The sequence below is a fragment of the Oryx dammah genome, unplaced genomic scaffold, assembly GCF_014754425.2.
Source record: "Oryx dammah isolate SB20612 unplaced genomic scaffold, SCBI_Odam_1.1 HiC_scaffold_25, whole genome shotgun sequence".
NCBI classification, from domain to species: Eukaryota; Metazoa; Chordata; class Mammalia; order Artiodactyla; family Bovidae; genus Oryx; species Oryx dammah.
Window position 1 is genome coordinate 93163857 of NW_024070209.1, and position 12731 is coordinate 93176587.

The 12731-nt window shown below is 37.0% G+C and overlaps 1 protein-coding gene across 3 annotated transcripts in view; it reads right to left on the reverse strand.

The window, feature by feature from the left end:
- The window catches only part of LOC120851972 (spermatid perinuclear RNA binding protein), a 145136-nt gene that overhangs the window by 37912 nt on the left and 94493 nt on the right, over positions 1-12731 (reverse strand). For all 3 annotated transcript variants that reach the window (XM_040225086.1, XM_040225084.1, XM_040225085.1), the window contains exons 6-10: positions 7094-7185; positions 6466-6561; positions 5161-5272; positions 4391-4488; positions 4092-4203 (exon numbers count right to left, since the gene is read on the reverse strand). In XM_040225086.1, coding sequence (XP_040081020.1) covers positions 4092-4203; positions 4391-4488; positions 5161-5272; positions 6466-6561; positions 7094-7185 — 510 coding nt within the window. The remainder of the gene's footprint in view (positions 1-4091; positions 4204-4390; positions 4489-5160; positions 5273-6465; positions 6562-7093; positions 7186-12731) is intronic.

Sequence of the window (12731 nt, forward strand, 5' to 3'; positions counted from 1 at the left end):
AGCAATTTCCTATACATCCGTAATTATAGATAATAGGGGAAAAACAAAAAGAAAACTGCTGCTTAATTGAGAACAGATAAGATGGGCAAGGAAGACCAGGCACAGCAGACAGACAATAACAAAGGCAAGAAATCACAAGCACAACTTAGGCCAGGATGGCAGCAGTGAACAAGTTAAAGAGCTGAATACCAGACACACTTTTAAAGTAAAACAGCCAGGCGTGCTGATGCTGTGCATGTGGGTGAAAGAAAGAGAAGATTCAAGGGTGAAGGTTTTTGGCCTGAGCACGGAGATGGGTAGTTTCCAACATCTGGGATGGCGATAACTATGGGAAGAACAGGTGAGAAGGAGAGTAAGGACAGGACATCTGAAGGGTGAGTTGTCTGTGAGACATCCATGTGGAAACACTGAGAGACTTTAGATAGGGAGGGCTGAGGTCAAGGGCTGGGAGTCTAGAGTGAAAACGTAAACTTGGGAATCTGCAGTGAATAGAAGGTATTTCAAGACAAGAAACTAGATGATGTCTCTGAAAGAGTCTAAACGGGGGTAAATAAAGAAAAATGGTCTGAGGTCTGCACCCAGGACACTTTACTATTCGAAATCAGGAAGATAAGAAAAAACAAAGACAGCTGAGCAAAGTACAGTGGTGTAAAGATCCATGACAAAGTAATGACCCGTAAGTCAAATGAAAAATAGTACTTCATGTCAGACAATAGCAAATGTTGTTGAGGATATAAAACAACAGGAATTCTCATACACTTCTGGTAGGAATATAAATTGCTATGTGTACCACTGCCTAGATCATATACTGGTCCACAGTAATTCCTGCATCTATACTCTAGAAGGCATATATAAGTAAGCTCCCAGCAACAATGTGGGTGGCTGCCAAAAAATAAAAAGAAGCCTAATGTCCTTCCAAAGTACAATGGCTAAGCTACAGCATATTCATAATGGACACTGTATAAGTATAAAATGAACTATGACTGTATGCAGTAACATGAAAGTATCCCAAACAACACTGAACAGAAAGACGCCAGTCACGGAAGATTAAATTCAGTAGGATTTTATTTCTATAAAGTTCTAGGCAATAGCAAATTAAATTACGAAAGCATACAAAAGTGGAAAAGCTTTAAAGAAAATCAAGAATATTAACAAAAATCAGTAGTTCAAGGAGCAGGGAAGTGATGTGTTAGGATAAATAAATGTTTCTGAGAAGCTGACAATGTTCTGTTTCTTAACTAGGATGATGATTATATGGAATTTTCAAATAATTACTTTTTTAATGACACAACTAAGAGACTGAACTGATCTTATACTTTTCTATATATAACTAATTATAGCAGAGAAAGTGTTCACCTGTGTCCAGTGTTGCTGAAAAGGTCACAGGAGAGACTCAGAGAGATGAGGAAGAAAGTTTGGTTAGAATAAGCTTTAAAGAAAGTGAGGAAAAGGAAAAAGAAACAACAGGCCGCTCTTTCTGAAAGTACTCCTATAAAAGGGAGCAGCTTCTTCCTGTTGGAGAAAGTTGCAGAACCAAGAGGGAGTTTAGCTTTGTTTTTCAAATGAGAGACATTAGAGTAGGTTTTTATGCTGATGAGAATGGTTCAGTAGAAAAGGAGGAATTCATGCTGGTGAGAAAACAAAGAATTGCTAGGATGATGTCCATCTATAGGCAAAAGGGGATGTGTATAGTGAATGAGTAGAAAAGCTGGGCTTTTCCCAGTCAAGGGAAGGAAAGTTAAGGGCAAGGGGACTTCAAGCAAACAAGGTCATCAGTTGAGAAGGAGGGCTGGGGAGAAAAGTGTACAGTGACAGAAGATGTTCGATAGCTGTCTAGGAAAACTGGAGAACTCTAGAACTTACAAGACAATTGCCAGCCAACACAAATAGTCTACTTAAGGTTAATGTCTGAAACTTAAAGCGGAAAGAGTTAAGATGTCCAAGTATGTTTTTCTTCAATGATGTCTAACCACCTGGCGTAGGGAAAGAGATTTCAACCAGAGCTGCTGGGAAGACAGGATCAACAAAGAAGGTATATGCTAGGGAGTGATCATAATGACAGACCACGTGACTATAAGCAGAGACGTGACAGAAGTGAGAACATGAGGAAGGTGAAGCACTATGAGAAGTTAACAGAATCAATGATCAGTATCAAGAATTGGAGCACAAGTACTAGACATTATGACAACTAGAGGCAGTTACAATGTGGGAGTTTTGAGAATGAATTAGGGAGAGGGCACAAGCATACATACTGAAGACAAGATCTAGGATATGTCCTCAAAATGCACACCTGAGACAAAGTAGAAAATATTGGTGAGAGAGGATGTCAAGGAATTAAGAAGTCAGAATTCTAAAGAAAAAAATCATCTAAATGCATACTGAAATCACCAAGAATTCTAAGAATAAAGTTTAAAAGCCAGGTGCTAAAAACATGAAAGCATGAAGAACAATGCAGCTCACGTCTGGAGGCAACAGCCTTGACTCCCTCACCTTATGGCCAAGCCATGCAACTAGTAACTGATAGGACTCAAATGGAAACACCAACTGTCTGGTTCTATTTTAAGCGATAAATTGACAGACCAGCAGTTCCCAAACTCTTGAGAACTTTAACTCTAAAGTTAAAAGAAGTCTAAGTCACATAACAATAAACTTTTACTATCCAGTGAAAGACAAAACACAAAACCAGAAGAACTACTACGAATTCAGTGACTAAAATAAAATTTTTCATTATTAACTCTAAGAATCTACAAATATATATGAAATTTCTATTGAGTCATTCAATCTAGAGACATGGTTATGTGAATCTCTTTCAAAAATGCTGCTGAGTGAGCACTCTGCAAGAAAATCGCTATCATTCCACAAACATTTATTGAGCATTGGTTTGTAATAGCTCTGTGGTGAGCTCTGGAGGATTCCTTACCCCTGAGGAATTTACAACAGAAGGCAGTGATGCTCAAACTTTTCAGTCTCAGGACCACTTTATCCTCTTAAAAAATTATTGAGCACCCAAAGAACTTTGTTTTGTGCGTAGTGTCAATCAATAGTTAGTATATTAGAAATTAAGACAAAATTTTAATGCAAAAAATTCATTAGCATCAGAGTGACGATGCCATCACAAGTCATGCAGCTTCTAGAAAACTGTAAACACATGAAAGAGCAGAAACGGGTGAAAAAAAAGCTTTAGTATTATTATGAAATAATTTTGACTTGGTAGACTCCCTGAAAAGTGTTTAGACACACTGGAATTCTGTTCTTTGAATAAACAAATTGGGCCACTGCACTATTTTTGTCATAAAAAAATTATCAGAATAGTATCATTCGTGGTAGGTGGGATGCCACAGGTAAAAATAACTGGTGTTAAACATCCCACCTTCTAGTATAATAGGAGAGAGAGGGAGGAAAAGAGGGAGGGAGGTTTTTTTGTGGCATAATGAGAATAAGAAGATTCACATTTGAGTATCTACTGTTTCCAAGCACTGAGCTGGGCATATAATCTGACAATAGCTAATAAAGTGGGAGTAATACCCACAAGGCAAGAGATGAACTAATTGCTCAAGGCCTAAAGCTAGTGAGCAGGGGCACTGTGAGGGGAACCAGGTCATACTGACCCTAAAGCCTGTGCTCTTTCTGCTGAAACTCTTGAGTTCACACAGACTACAACAAATGGAAGACAGTTCTTAATTTTCCAATATATTTTTCTCCTATATTATGCTTATGTTTTCTCTTTCTTGGTTACATAACACTTCCAAGCAAGACAAGATCATCAAACTGATGAGTGACCATGACATCTCCCCCTGGCTTGTGACTTTTCTCTTCACTTCAGACCAAGGGTTCTCAGAGTGCCGTCCCTATGTCTATGCAGTAATGGAATCTGATCAACAATAGCCAAATGAGTTTGTCACTAGAAAGAAAAAATGAAAGCAAGTTGATGTCACTGATGGGACAGAAGAAAATGAAGAAAAGCAGTAAAGGCTCTTATATATGACTTGGGTTAAAAACTTAAAATGCTCTCAGCTCTAACAAGAGAAACATTTCATGACCATCTCCATCACTGCCCACATGCAACCCCAATACAAAATATTTATACTGACCTTCTTTATCAGTAACTGACCAGGAATATTTCTGAAAAGGCTTACTAGATGGAAGGGGGTCCATCTCCAGCACTTTATAAATCTGACCAAAGGCTGATAGTCTGAGTGCATGCTAAAGAAAAAAAGATTATTAAAATTTTTCATTCATAAAGCCCTTAGAACATCTAGCTAAAAACACATTCATCAAACGCTATTATTATGATGACAAAAGTCCCCAACAGAAGGCAAGAAAAAAAGTTTTTAAATAAACTACATGATATTTCTTCCAAGAGACCACAGTCATAGGGCCCATCTCCTACCTGTGCACTGTGGGTAATATCTTCTTTTTGCTGGATGGTCATATAGCTCAGAGCATCTGTTGGATCTCGCTCACAAGGATCATGAAGACCAGGACCCCCTTTGGCAAAGGCAAAAAAAAACAATACCAGTACCATTCAGAACTGAACTTAGAATTCAATAAACTAACACAAAATAGAGAGAAAGAAAAGAATGGAGAGGAAAAAGAAAAGAAAAGAAATAAAAAACAAAACCTAAAAGAACAAGGTTAAAAGTCTGCTGAATTAAATGGAGTAAAATGGACACTTATTTTCAATATGTTAGCATTTAAATGTCCGTATTTTACTAGAAGTCATTTGTATATCTAAGGTCAAAATTGGGTCTTAACTCTCAGAATTTAGAAACAGCATGATGAATCACCCCAAATCTTTTAAGGGATTATATATGGGAAAAAAAGACCAAATTTAATTTTTCCAAATTAAACACCAGACTGCAAACAGAATGAACATCATACATTTTAACTTAACATAACCATTTTCAAATTCAGAGTTCTGGGTAAAGCAACTTCATAGCAGACACAATATCTTATTAGTACCTTTATGTTAGTACATATAAAACATAAATTACAATTATTGAAAGAGAGTTTTATGACACTTCTAGTTGCTAAAATTCAAAGCAAAACAACTCCTACACATCATTTTCCTGTGTAGAGGACAAACTTAGCACATAAGAGAAAACTAAATTTAAATGAAATTGTTCTGATTCTTCTGCCTCCAGAGTTTGAAACCCTTACCAGGAAGTAGAATTCCAGATGCCAAACACTCCATTACTCGTCTCAAGGCCTCCCCAGCGCCCAAAGGTCTATTACAAGTACCTATAGACTTTTCACATATAAGCTCTAGTGGCTAGAAGATATTAAATTACAAATTAGTACATGCACCAAGTGTTAAAAGGTCCAGTTAAATGTGAGCTGACATTTCTATCTACAATGGAGGCCAAAAAGGTTAAAGTCCATTTAACATTTAGGGCCCAATTAGCTTTTCCCACTTGATTATCAAGTTTTACCCCAGCCAGAGTGCTTAAATCAACCATTTTTCAGAGTACATATTCAGAAGACTTTTTGCTACAAAAAGTTTATTTTCAGTTACCCTGAAAGGATTACTAAAGAAACTGCAGTCATCGAACTTAACAAAGATTTAACAAGCCTTCATGTAGGTTAGTAATGGCCAATAATCAGTGTTCAAACCCAGCCCACCTATCTCCCACTTTACCTAGGATGGACTCAAACCACAATAAGACTTCATTCCAGACATCCTGCCCCAAGCAGTACAACTGGAATTAAAAAAGGACCAAATCTCCATATTTAATAAACTAAAAGGTTCATGATGTCAATATCAAAGTAATAATTGTTAATCTAAAATAACCCTTTATAACTTTACTTGTTTCATAATGTTCTTTATTGGATCAAGCATAATAATTTCCAAATTAATTAAGTTTGGCAACATACATTTTAAACTACGGTTAACTGTACTATTCACGTAACTTTAATTACTAGTATGAACTTATTTTTAAATGTCTGTACTCAAAAGAGAAAGGAAAAGAAGGTATGGGAACCTTATACTGGTATACCAGATAATTTTTATTTTAAATGGAAGTAGCACTGAAAGAGAAATGTGCCAGTCAAGCATGCTTTTCCAGGCAGTAGGTGAATAACAATCAACCATCAGTGGAGAGTGAAAGTGCAGGAAGACACTCACTTTTAACAGGTAAAGAACCTTTTGTCAGAAAAAATATCTCAGTCTCTATAATATGAATATGATGAAGTAAAAGAGACATTTTTCACATATAAGCTCTAGTGGCTAGAAGATATTAAATTACTTATTAAATTTACATATTTTACAAACTAATGTAAGTTTGTAAATGAACGTATAATACAAATTAAACTCATAAAAAATCATGTAAAAACCTCTATAATTTTTTCCCCAGAACAAAAACAGTAACACCTTAGCTAACTCAGAATACAGTAACATATAATTTCTACAGGATTTCCTCTGACTATAGTTTCAGAATTTGCTTTTAATCATATTTAAGTACTTACCCATCCTTTTAATGGTGCCCATGTGGGGACTCTGTTGCACAAATCACGGAGAATGCGGAGAACAATTACACATGACTTTAATCCATTTGCCCTTGCCTAAAACAAACAAAATGATTCCAATATCCCTGTTGAAATCCATTCTTCATTTTAAGGACACTGATCATGGACAGGTTCTTTAAAATGAATACTAATTGGTCAATCATTCATAAGTTGTCAAGCAAACCAAAAAATCAAGTTATTAAAAGTAGTAAAATTATGGTTTAGAAAGGCAGAGCTTAAAGTAAAGGAAGTATATTATTAGAATTGGCTTTACAGCCTCATGGCAACTCCATTTTCAGGCATCTGTCTGACTTTTTAGCTTTTCTCACCCATGTTTGCATTCTATAAGCTATCATTTGAAATTCAGAGTACTAAATCCAAAAGGATTATATGACAATTAAACATCATTAACTATAGTAGAAGCTATAGTGGGCACTTCACCTAAATTAAATCATTTACTCCTACAATAACCCTAAGAGGTAGAGCGCACCCCATTTTATATATTACACAGAAACCATTAAGTGGCAGGTGTTCCAAATGAAACCTGCAAAAAGTTACCATAACAATAAGAGAATAACAAAAAGCCAACCTGAAACCATTTGGCATGTCGAAGAGACGCCAAGGCATTCAGGCATTTCTGCCTGTCCAATAAGTCCGGAGGATCTTTCATCGCAACCTTTTCTAATGGGAAAATGGGATAAAGAGAGACAGAGACAATTTGACCAAGGGATTCCTGTCAAATTACCAAACAATAAAAATAAAAAGAACAGCAGCATATGAGTGAACTAATAAGACTCCCAGAAGATTTCAGGTTTTGGCTTTGTTGCTTTCTTTTTAGATTATGTGCACTATCATTACGTAGGTAAATCATCAATAGAGCCATTCTGCACACAAGTACAACAGGAGCACAAAGGCATTCGCTCAGTCAGTAAACAAATCAATGATCACTGCTACATACAATCTGGGATCTTATTAAGCATGTATGTAACATCACACGGCACAAAATAGGTACATAGCACTTTTCCTTTGACAAGGTACAAAGAGTGGAAATCTGGGACCAATAGAAATAACAACTTTTCTTTATAGAAGAAGGGATTTTAATCACTGATCAGTTCTTAAGGAAAATTAGAGCTTAAGTCATCAATTTGAGATATACTAACAATACACTGAGCATGGCAATTTTATTTTACAACAAAATTAACTCATCCAACAAGATAACCATTAATAGAAACTTTACCCCATTGATAAGAACTCTTCCAGTATAACCATGGAGTTCTCTATTTCTTCTTTAAACCAAAATTATTAAAACTAAAATATGAAATATGGTGAAATTCATTTCAAATTTTGCATACCTTTATTTTTTTTTTCCAAAAAGTGGCAAAGAATACTATTGAAGTACAACTACCTGACTTGCCTTAACATTTCAGAGTTGGATTGGATGGCCAAGAGCAGCAAAATTAAGAACTCAAATGTGATTAGTGACAAATATTCATATTTGAGAAGATGTCACAAGATACTAAATCCATGTTTAGATAGCCAAATTTATTTCCTCTTAGCTGCTAAAAAGTGGGTTTTTAAACTTTTGAAGAATCGGTGCATTAATTTAAATGCATATAACATACAAATGTTTCTTTGAGAAGTCTGTCTAATCCAACTAAGTCATATTTACCTTCCTCTTTTAAGAACTCAGAGAGCCCACCAACACTTCCTGGTGCCATCAGACAGTCACAATCTCAGCAGTATGTTTATGTGGGCTTTCTTTATTGGCTTCAACATGTCAAGGCTGAAGTGCTACACACTTATTTTCTGACCAGGTGAGCCCTACAGCAGATACTTGCATTGTTTCACATTACTATCTGCCAACAAATTCACAATACAGGGTCTCATTTCATTACCCCTTTTTCCTCATAAAATGGAAAGCCTCAAAAAGAAATGATAATGTGATAATGTGCTTTTATTTATAAACATAAGCAAACACACTATAGGTATTTACTTCATAGGTGACCTAGTTCTTGTCTTTGCGTAATTCTTTTTAATGACACAAAACATAGAAGTAATTCATTTTCGTGTTTACATGGCAAAATGTTTAACTGTGGTCAATACAAGCATCTGTGTAAAGCTCACATACAAAGCAGAACTACTTTAAATGAACAGTTAGAATCTCTTAAAAGTTAGACATGACAAAGGTTGACTGACTGCTAAATAACATAATCTCAAGAAAAGGAATAGACCATGCTTATTTTTTAGGACTTTAAAGCAAACTATGTTTCATTCTGTCATTGGATCAAGTAAGAGTATCAGGAAGGGCCAGAGGGCAGGAGGGTGGCAGGGGGCAAGAACCGTGGAAGTGGGAGGGATCAGAGGAAGCTTGGGTTGGAAAAGACAAGGCAAAAGAACTCCGTTTGAACTTTCTGATGCTACTGTCTGGTGAACAGAGCTTATAATTATTAACATTTGCTCATCACCACACAGAGTTTTATAGGGGAACAATGGCAAAAGTGTTTAGATAAATTCTCTTATTCCCAAAGTCAAATTATATTCATTAATTCTTATTTTAAAAAACTAGTAACATCACCTTGCTACAGACAGTCAACATTTGGAGGCAGTAGGTTCTACTAAAGAGATGAAAAGGACAGGCAATGAACAGAAGACGTGACTGAATTCCCTTTAACATCACCATCAGAATGGCCATGTTTCTTCATGCTCTGATAGTCAAAAAGTCAAAAGATCCAAAATGTTTCAATATTCATGAGGTGAGAACAGCAGAGTGGATGTAATAATTCATCTCATTCTACCTTCTTCAAAGCTTATTTTAAAACTATATAAATTTATGTGGCACTGTAGTGCTACTTGTAAGCCCTGCTTGCCTATTTCTTTTACATAATTAATAACACTTTTATATATTCTCATTCATTAAAAAATGTGGCAATCAGAATTGCTGCTGGAAAAACACTGCACTTCTCAAAGTAGAACCTCGAATTTAACATTTCTGTATAAACTTTTAACACAGCTGTTTCAGGTTTGTGGAGAAACAAAGCTTTTCTAATAAAAAAGGCATCTTGGTGTCTTTAAATCAGAAACAATGGAACTATGAACCATTTCATTTTTTTCCTATAGTGACCAGTAAAACAGATTAAAAAAAAAAAAAAAAAGCATAGGGGATAGTAACAAAAATGCCAAAAGCAAAGAAACAGCTTTTAAAAAATTCACTGCTCAATAACCTGGCATCAGAGCACGAAGGTACATAAAACATTCTAAACAATGGAAGCACTGAAAGGAAGTCTATTATGCCTAACTTTTATTTGGTTAGGGGTTAGATCTGTGACCAGAAACACACCGTCCTGCAGGAAATGTTGGTCAGTTTCTCTCCATCCCTTACATGCAAGCTAACTCTTTGCCTGTTCACAAAAAACACTAGCCTGCAGATGGGTCAGGGAAAAGCCAGAACATGACTATGTAAAATAGAATTTATGTGTCTGGAACCTGGGTTCTTCAAAGGTAAAATAATCAAGCTGGGTTATCATGAAGACCTCCCTGACATTTCAAAGTTGGAATGAAGCTGAGCTACTGAGTCCATACTGACAGAATTTCCAAGGTAGCCTGAAGATATCCGGGAAGTCCTTCTCTCAATTCCTTGAGGCTGTGTGGAGAGCAGACATTATGCTTCAAGTCACTATCCATGAGAAACCTCAGGCTACAATAATATGAACAGGTAAATGTAGCATGAAGGTAAAACAGAGCACTGTTATCCTAGTTTATGACAGAAACATCACTAGATATGACTTTTCTGCAATGCCTCAGTAGGCAGTGGGCCACTGGAAAGATAGTGGCTACAGGTTTACACAGGACAATGCAGGTCAAGCAGCTGGGGAAGGCAGGAGAATAAAGACTGCAGCATTGTTAGAAATCCTAGTTGTGACCTTTGGACTAGTCTTCCACCTAACAGGAGTGGTTGCACAGGAAGTTCACACTGGCAACTAAGGGGCACTTGGGCAACTTTTTTGTGACACCCTGAGAATCTCCCCTAATATTGAGCACTGCAGTTTATCTCAGCCTAAGTTATCACAAGTGCCTCTGAAGTTTCCATATCCACTTGGTTTCAAAGTATGGCAAATACAGTAAGCAGCTAGATTTATCACCCTCATAGCAAATATACTTCTGGTTTAAAATCACAAGCACCAAAAGCAGCTTAGACCATCTGACGCTCAGAAAAACTAAGTCAGCTAAGATCTCCTACAATCATCCTAGATAGTCACTGGACTTGAGAGTCAGAAGAGATGGGTGAAACATCAGACCTTTCTTCATTTATAAAACAGGACAACTATCTACTTCATGGCTGCTGCTGCTGCTGAGTCGCTTCAGTCGTGTCTGACTCTGTGCGATCCCATAGACGGCAGCCCACCAGGCTCCGCTGTCCCTGGGATTCTCCAGCTAGAACACTGGAGTGGGTTGCCATTTCCTTTTCCAATGCATGAAAGTGAAAGTGAAGTTGCTCAGTCATGTCCAACTCTTTGTGAACCCATGGGCTGCAGCCTACCAGGCTCCTCTGTCCATGGGATTTCCCAGGCAAGAGTACTGGAGTAGGGTGCCATTGCCTTCTCCACCTCATGGCTATTCAGAGTTAAATCATATATGAGAAAGTGCTTATAACATAGTAAGTTATAAAATACCTTAGCAAAACAAAATCTTTAATATATATATATTACTTGAATTCTGAGATGTCCATTGTTAACGCTTCTTACACACCAAACAGTTCTACTTGATCAGATAATATGCCAGCTACAAAAATTAATTTAACAGGTTTTGTTTTAATTGCCTAAGTATTAGGTACCACTCAAGCTGTTACGGATAAAGGACACGGGTAGGGAAAAAGACGTCTGTCTCAATGAATCATAAACTTTACTACATTAATAGTAAGTCAGCTCATTACTAGCACTGTAGCAAATATAGTATACTGATTCCAGTACTACACATCAATGGGTATTTAACAGTTTAACTCTGTTTATGTTTACTACTTCAAACCCGTTATTACACATTATTCTCACTGTAAATTCAAGGCACTTTGAGTAGATGACTTTGTGCTGTGACTTTCTGTTTACTAAACTAAGTAACTACCACTGTTCACTAATCAATCACTTTGTGCTGGGTATTGTACAGGTCATATTATTATATAAATTCTCTCAAACAACTTCCTAAAGTATTCATTACCCACATTTTGAAGTGAAGAAATATGTCCAAGGCACACAGTAATAGTTAACGGAGTTATGGGTCGAACACTTGGCTGCCACCAAGGTCTGTGTTCTTTTTCCTATGCCTTCTTTAGCAGGAAGCATGTAGTCATGCATGTATGTGTGCATGTTAGGCCGCTTCAGTGTGTCCAAGTCTTTGGGACTCAATGGACTGTAACCTGCCAAAGTCCTCTGTCCATGGGATTCTCTAGGCAAGAATACTAGAGTAGGCTGCCATGCCCTCCTCCAGAGGATGTTCCCGACCCAGGGATCTAACCCACATCTCTATGTGTTTTCTGCATTGGCAGGACGTTCTTCACCATTAGCGTCACCTGGGAAGCCCCATATAGTTATAGGGAATGGTTAGGTTATTCTACAGGGCCTTCAAGTAAAAGGTTAGAATACAGAAAGAAGGCTGACAGCACAGGAGGACTCTTACCTGTTAAACAGTAAACAATACCAAAGAAAATGACTATAGTCTGGCCACTGAAAATCTAAACAGCAATGTGAAATGAGTAATTAACTAGAGCCACTTCTGCAGAGATACACTAAGAAGAAAAGCGTGGTGCTCTCACCAGATTCAGTCCTCCAGTTCTGCCTGCTCTCAGACATTTTTCCTCTTTGATTTTACCCAAATATGTCACAAGGGGAGGGAAACACATGAGGTATATACTCTGAACAGCCTGTTCATTCTGTGGGAGAAGAGAAGTTGAGATTCTGCAGGAAAATCTCTCCCCAAAAAGTATTTACAATGGAAATTTTTTAAAACTTTGAGAAAGAAAATGAGTGCATATTTTTTTAAAGAGATTTCTCTCAAACTTAGAAACTCCTGGAACCCAAATGAATCTGTACTTTCACCCCATGCAGCTGAAAAGAACTGCGTCAAGGCAAGAGGAGTTATCTGGTGTGATGAAAGAAATCCTATGGAACTGTACAGCCCAGATCTTAAACGCTTACACTGGATCCTCAGTTACCCAATAACACACAAAACTGCTAGCA